Genomic DNA, 8,100 nt, shown 5'->3' on the forward strand with positions numbered 1-8,100 from the left:
GCAGAATAGATTATCCAGGAAGCTGGGCTATAGAGGAGGAATGTGGCATCAGGATTGGAGGAAGAATTATCAGCAATCAGCATTACATAAATGACACAACCCTGCTTGCTGACACTTAGTAGGACCTGAAGTCCTTGCTGTGCAGGGTCAAGGACAGCAGCCTTGAAGCTCATCATCAAGAAAACAAAGACTCTCATCACTGATCTGATTGGCAGCATTATGATAGATTGTGAAGAGACTGAGATTGGTGACAACTTCAGTTTACTTGGCTCTACAATCAACACTCTTGGTACCAGCATCCAGGAAATGAAAAGACAAATTGCATTGGAAAGTCAGCTGTCAGAGACCTCTTCAAAATACTGAAGAGCAACAATGTCAGTCTGGAGACTAAGGTGTGCCTGATCCAGTCTGTAGTCTTTGCAATTACATGCTATGTGTTACAGAGCTGGACAATGACTGGGGATAATAGAAGGAGAATAGATGCCTTTGAGCTGTGGTACAGGAGAAGAGTATTGAATATAACATAGAGGGCTAGGAGAACGAACAGTTTCATCCTTGAGAGGATGAAATCAGGCTGCTCCTTGGATACAATGATTCTGAACCTTTGTCTGGCGTACTTTGGACATGTTGCAAAGAGGGGCAAGTCCTTGGAGAGGAGCGTCATCTTTGGCAGGGTGAAGGGACAGCACAAGAGAGGAAGACCCTCTATGAGATGGATTAACTCAGTGACTAGGGTAATGGGGTAGGTGTGTCAGAGACATAAGATTGGCACAGTATAGAGCAGGGTATAGGGCTAAGTGACTCGATAGCACATAACACAACAATATTAATTGTAGGAAAAGTTAGAACATCACAAAAAAAATCATTCATAATTCTAATAAGTAACTACTTTTAATGTGCTTCCAGTATTTTTATACATACATAATTGAAAAATAAAAATGTATGTGGAAAAGATGAAAGTAAAAGATAGCATTTTATTATATTTTCTCCTTTTGAAGCTTGATTTTAAACTCAGCAGTAGATTGTAAATATATAAAAATATGAAGTCTTCCTCCATGAAGCTTTCTTAGCTTATTCTTTCCCATTTCAGTAAGTATTCTAAAGGAATGAATTGGCACAGTGAGTTTGGTGATCAAATTAAGGAGGATAAAGATTGTGAGGGTGGTGTTAGGGCATGGATTCTTTCTGTTGCGCATAGAGTTGCTGTGAGTTAGACTCAACTCGAAGGCACCTAACAACAGCAGCCCTAAAGTAAGACAGTTTTGTCTTATCACTTCTCAGATTCCATTTGAAGCCTTTTTAAAAAGCTTTGTTTGCCCCCTACCAGACTGTAAGCTCTTATATCTTGTTTCGTGACCCTTAATCCCACTCTCTTCTAGTCAATTTCAACTCTTAGTCAACCCTTGTTAGGTTTTCAAGGTGGTAAATTTTAATGAGAGGAGACTACTTCATGTCTCCTGTGGAGTGGCTTCTTGGTTTGAACTGCTGACCTTTCAGTTATTAACCCAACATTTAACCTACACAAGGTCTCCTATGATCCATGATAGTTTCTTAGAAACACTGATCCAATGACTAGATAGATGAGTGTGTGAATGAATTTTTACTTGTTTATTTACTGGCCACCAACATATACCAAAAATGTCCCTTTTTCATTAGCAACAAGAAATCTTATTAAAATTCTTTAATACTTCCTGTTTTCTAGGGAAAAATGTGAACTAAACTGTTCATTTTACACACACACACACACACACACACACACACACACACACACACAGAGAGACATATATAGACCTACAAACAGATATACACACACAGCACCAACCAAAGGGTTTCTTGTTTAAATCTGCCAGCCACTCTGTAGAAGAAAATGTGGCAGTCTGCTTCTGCAAAAGATTTTCCTCTGTCCTGTAGGACATTCCTGCTTTGTCCTGTGAGTTAGAATTGACTTAATAGCAATGTGTTATACATAGAGAGAAGTTCCTGGATAGCACAAAGGGAGGACTACTGACTAAAACTTGGAAGCTTAAATTTACTCAGAGTTGATTTTGAAAGCAGTGACAGTCTTGAAAAAAACCTTGTTGTCAAGCATAGTTTTACTTTATACATGTGGAGCCGTATGAATTGGAATTGACTTGAACGTCACTATAAAGCACAATAATACATACAGGGAAAATGTGAAATGCTTCTAAAAAGAAAAATAATTTATCAGGTTACCCCAAGTTCTAATTCATCTAATTTCTCATGTGTTTTTCAGGTAACTGTAGAAAATTTTTTGCGAGTATTAACTGGGAGAATCCCACCTAGTACTCCTCGGTCAAAACGTCTTCTCTCTGATGATAGAAGCAATATTCTTATTTATATGACAGGTAATTTACATAATAGATTATTTTTAAACTCTTGAAAAAATCTACATAGAAGCTTACATGATTTTTGGTTAAACTGCTTATTTATCACTCAGTTCCTGTTTTCCATGATGTGTAAAAACTTAGAATTATTATTTGTAAACACTTTAATATTTTACATCCTTCTGTTTTCTTATCTCCTTTCATTTTGCTATTGTCCTGGTAAAGTTTGTAATTTTTTTACTGGATATTTTGCTATATATATAGCTTCCTTGTCTTCAGTTTTATCTCATATTAATCATCCTCCTAAAATCATTAATAGAAAGTGCAAATCTATTCCTATTCTGCTTAAACTTTATAATGGTTTCCCACTGAATGAGTCTCAAAGTGTTTATAAAAATTCCAAGCATTTCCTGGAATATAACTTCTTAGACCATATATTTGGACTTTCTTCCTGGAATTTTGAAACCTATAATGTAAAAATCTTCTCATCTGGAGTGTGACTCAGGAAACTGCATTGTAACTACTGCTCACCAGATATATTGTTGTTATGTGCTGTCGAGTTGCTTGTAAATCATAGCGACCCTATGTACTACAGCTCTAAACACTGCTCTGTTCTGTGCCAATCTCACTGTCTCCAACACCCCCACCCCAGTTATCCCAGTCACTGAATCAGTCCACCTCATAGAGGGTCTTCCCCTCCTGCACTGTCGTTCCACTCTCACAAGCATGACATCCCTCTCCAATGATCATTCCCTCCTTGCAACACGTCCAGAGTATTTCAGACGAAGCCTCAGAATGCTTGCCTCTAAGGAGCAGCCTGGTTTAACCCTCTCTAAGGTGAACCTGTTCGTTTTCTTAGTAGTCCATGGTACATTCAATACTCTTCTTCTGCGTCACAGCTCAAAGGCATCAATTCTCCTTCTATCCTCCCTAGTCATTGTCCAGCTCTCTGATGCATGGCAAGAGATTGCAAAGACCATGGCATGTATCAGACGCACCTTAGTCTCCAGAGTGAAGAGATCTCTAACAGCAGACTTTCCCATCGCAGTATGTCTTTTATTTCCTGGCTGCTGGTGCCAAGAGTTTTGACTGTGCAGCCAAGCAAACTAAAGCTTTTCACAATCTCAATCTCTCACAATCTATATTGATGCTGCCAATTGGCCCAGTGGTGAGAATCTTGGTCTTCTTGATATTGAGCCTGAATCCATATTGAAGGCTACAGTCCTTGACCCTCTGCATCAAGCGTTTCATGTCCTCCTCAGTTTCAGCAAGCAGGGTAATGTCATTGGCATAACGCACATTGATGAATCTTCCACCAGTCTTGATGCCACTGGTGCCTCCTCATACAACCGAGCCTCCTGGATAATCTGTTCTGCATATAGGTTGAAAAGGTATGGAGATAGGACACATCCCAGGTGTACACCTTTCCTAATTTTGAACCATGAAATGTTTCCTTGCTCTGTTCTGATGACTGCCTCTTGGTCCACATATAGGTTTCACATCAGCACAATCAAGTGTTCTGAGATTCCCATTCTTCTCAGAGTCAGCCACAGTTTGTTATGATCCGCACAAACACCTTTGCATAATCAATGAAACACAGACATCCCTCTGGTATTTACTGCTTTCAGCTAAGATCCATCTAACATTAGTTACTATATTCCTAGTACCACAACCCCTTCTAAACCCAGCCTGCTCTTCTGGCAGTTCTCTGCTGATGTGCTGTTCCAGTCATTTTTTGGATAATCTTCAGCAGAATCTTGTTTGCATGTGAAATCAATGATATTGTTCTGTAGTTTCCACACTCTGTTGAGTCACCTTTCTTTGGAATGGGAACAAATATAGATCTCTTCCAGTTGGTCGGCTAAGTGGTTGTTCTCCAGATTTCTTGGCACAACTTGGTGAGCACATCCAGGGCAGCATCTGTTAGCTGAAATATATCAATTGGTATACTATCCGTGTGACCATATTTTTTGCTAATTCCTTCAAAGCAGCATGAAATTCTTCCTTCTTCATCATAGGCTCTTGCTCATATGTTGTTTCATGAAATGCTTATGTGTCTGCCAATTCCTTTCAATATAGTGACTCTTTACTTTTTCCATCTTCTTTCAATAGTTTCTGGATCAATTAATATTCTGCTAAAGCATCCTTAATTTCTTGGGAAACACCAGATATGAGATATAGTAATCTTGAAATATAAGTAGTCTCTTATTTATAAAGCTCTTAAAAACACATTCCTTTTGAGCAGGTTCCTGCTTACCATGACCCTTCATTGGCTTTTTGAGCTATAAATTGAAATGGGAGTAAACTGACCCAACTTCCTCACGGAGCCATTGATGGTTTTTTGTTATGTCATCAGTACAAAATGCTGCAGATAACCTCTACTTGCAATAAATTCTTCATCATAATTACCTTTACTCAGTGCACATGCAGCTTTTAAATTTTGGGGCAGTGTTCAAATATTTCCTTACGCTAAAGTAAATGCTAAATAAAAACTGTGCACCTGTCCCAACATGCCTATAAATTCTTCAAAACACTTTATAGATCTCATTTGTGGCCCAGGAATTGCTTGTATCCTATGAGGAACATTGGGAAAAACGTGTTCACAATATAATTTTTCAGTCTCACTTTTTACCCCTTTTTGAAGCATTAGACTATTTCTCAACATAATTACTGAAAGTGTTGTCTGTCTTTATCGTGTAGTCTCAGCTATTTTGCCTACTTATATCTTTTTAGTCTCATTTTAGGAGTCTTTTGACTCAGGAACTTGCTTTTGAATCTGAAGAGACTTGAGTCTCCAGTTAATTGAGAAAGTTCCAATTTGACATATTTCCACGTGTAATTAATATTAATTCACTCTTCCTCTTTCAGAAGTATTATGGTTTGAACTGTACATTAAGACCACAAGAAAAATCAAATATGACTTGGAGAAACTGCAGCCAGAGTGCTCTTTGGAGGCAAAAATGATAAAGCTTCACCTCACATACATTGGGCTTGTGCTAGGAGGGGCTATTCCTTGCAGAGGAAGATGTGATGCTCAGGAAGAGGGTCTTTGAAGAAGCAGAAGACCCTCCACCAAGTGGATTGACATGGTGACTGCTGCAACAGTCTAGTGTGTCAAAGTGTGAAAATGGCACAGAATAGGAGAGAGTTCAGATCTGTTGTTCATAAGGTCACTATGAGTCATACTCTACTTAACAGCACCTAACAACAACAACAACAACAAGAACAACAATTTACTTGACAGGTATAGTCTTCTTTGTACTCATGTAAAAAAACCTGCTATCATGGTTGTTGTCGATTGCCTTCGAGTTGAGAATGACTCATAGTGACCCTATGAACAAAAGGCCTGAAGCCCTTCTATAATATCGGCATTTATTAAAGTTCACAGAATTTCCAAAGGCAAGTTGTTTAGGAAGTGGATGCCACTCTTGCTATCATAGAATTGAGCTTATTTTTACTTTTCTATCTATCTGTTTCTTCACTAGATTTTTTCACTCCAAAATATCATTGTTTATATCTTGTTTATGCTTTTGTCAGTACTGATTGTCTTGTAATGGCATTCTGTAAATATGAATGTGGATGAAACATGGTTGATAACTTTTTATAGGGCATTCCATTCAGCTCTGTAGCCCAGAAGTCTAAAATGATTAGTGGTTGGTTCATTACAGAGACTTTTCTCTGTAAAAGAATAGGAAGACTGATCTTTGTAATGATCTTTAAAATTTGCATTGATAATATTTAGTGATGCTTACAATACTTAAGACAGTATTTTAAGTCTGTTGGATGCTTGAACTCATTTAATCATCACAACCTAACGCAAACAATGGCTGTCCACATGGACCTCACCAGATGGCCTACTCAGGAATCAGATTTATTGCATCTGTGGAGAGAATCATTGGAGAAGCTCAATAGCAGCTGTGAAATCTGCCATCTGCTGACTGTGGAATAGAACATCAACTACTTATATGCAAGTTCAAAGTAAGCTAAAGAAAATGAAATCAAATCCACAAGATCCAAAATTTGATAATGTATCTGTCCCACCTGAATTTAAAAAACAATTTAAGACAGATTTGATGCTTTACACCCTAATGAATAAAGACCATATGAACTATCGGAGGATATCAAGAATATCACTCATGAAGTATGCAAAAAGTCAGTACAAAGAAAGAGGAGAAAGAAAAGACCAAGATGGATGTCAGAAGAGACTTTGGATATCACACTAGAGCACCAAGAAGCCAACGGAAAGGGACGAAATCAGGAAGTCAACAAGCTGAACAGAAAATTTAAAAGGGCAGCTTGACAAGAGAAAGCAATATATTATAATGAAATTTGTGAAGAACTCAAGTCAGAAAATCAAAAAGGATGAACTCGTTCAACATTTCTTAAGCTGAATAAACTGAAGAACAAATTCAAGCCTTGAGCATCCCTCCTGACCAGCACAGGTTGATCTTTGGTGGGAATCAGCATGAAGATGGGCACACCCTGTTTGATTACAATATCCAGAAAAAGTCCACCCTTCACCTGGTGCTTCGTCTGAGAGGGTGAATGCTGATCTTTCTGAAGATCCTAACTAGTACGACCATCACTCTTGAGGTTGAGCCAAGTGGCACCGTTGAGAATGTCAAGGCAAAGATCCAAGGTAAGGAAGGCATCCCCCTGACCATCAGAGGTTGGTCTTTGTTAGAAACAGCTGGAAGATGGACACACCCTGTCTGACTACAACATCCAGAAAGCGTCCACACTGCACTTGGTCCTGTGTGTCAAGGTTGGTGTCTAAGTTTCCCTCTCTTTAGCTATCAAGAAATTTCATTGCACTTTTCTTTCAATAAAATTGTTACATTCCCCCTCCAAAAAAAAAAAAAATTAAAAAAAAATCAAGCCTTGAGTTGCAATACTTAAAGACGCTGTGGGCAGAATATTGAATGATCCAGGATGCATCAAAAGAAGATGGAGGAGTACAGAGCGTCACTATACCAAAAAGAATTGACTGACACATATGAACTTCAAGAAACAGCATATGACCAAGAGGCAAAGATGATGAAGGAAGACGTACAAGCTGCTCTGAAGGAATTGGCGAAAACAAGGCCCCAAGAAATTATAGTATACCAACTAACATATTTCAGCAAATAGATGCTGCCCTAGAGGTGCTCACCAAGTTGTACCAAGAAATTTGGAGGACAGCCATCTGGCCAGCTGACTGGACGAGATCCATTTTTATTCCCCTTTCAAAAATCAGTGAACTAACAGAGTGTGGAAATTGCAGAACAGTATCACTAATATCATACTCAAAGAAAATCTTGCTGAAGATTATCCAAAAACTAGAACTACTATCAACAGAGGACTACCAGAAGTATAGGCAAGGTTTAGAAGAGACCATGGAACTAACAGCATTATTGCCAATGTCAGATGGATTTTGGCTGAAAGCAGAGAGCACCAGATGAATGTCTATCTGTAGTCCATGTCTGCAGAAAGTGATTTGACTGTGCAGATCACAAGAAATTGTGGCTAACCTTGAGAAAAATGGGAATCCCAGAACACCTGATGGTGCTCACATGAAACCTGGACCTGGACCAGGAGGCAGTTGTCAGAGCACACGTTGTTGTTGTTGTTGTTGTTGTTATGTGCCGTCGAGTTGCTTGCGACTCATAGCGACCCTATGTACAACAGATCTAAACCCTGCTGTATCCTGTGCCAATAGCACTGCCTCCGACACACACATCCCGATTACCCCAGTCACTAAATCAATCCACCTCAT

General features: G+C 38.8%; 1 protein-coding gene across 1 annotated transcript in view; it reads left to right on the top strand.

The window, feature by feature from the left end:
* PIGK (phosphatidylinositol glycan anchor biosynthesis, class K) overlaps positions 1-8,100 on the top strand; it is a 225,442-nt gene that overhangs the window by 88,135 nt on the left and 129,207 nt on the right. The window contains exon 4 of the mRNA XM_006888612.1: positions 2,255-2,366. Coding sequence (XP_006888674.1) covers positions 2,255-2,366 — 112 coding nt within the window. The remainder of the gene's footprint in view (positions 1-2,254; positions 2,367-8,100) is intronic.

The sequence above is a fragment of the Elephantulus edwardii genome, unplaced genomic scaffold (assembly GCF_000299155.1).
Source record: "Elephantulus edwardii isolate Elephantulus edwardi_28Jun2011 unplaced genomic scaffold, EleEdw1.0 scaffold00069, whole genome shotgun sequence".
NCBI classification, from domain to species: Eukaryota; Metazoa; Chordata; class Mammalia; order Macroscelidea; family Macroscelididae; genus Elephantulus; species Elephantulus edwardii.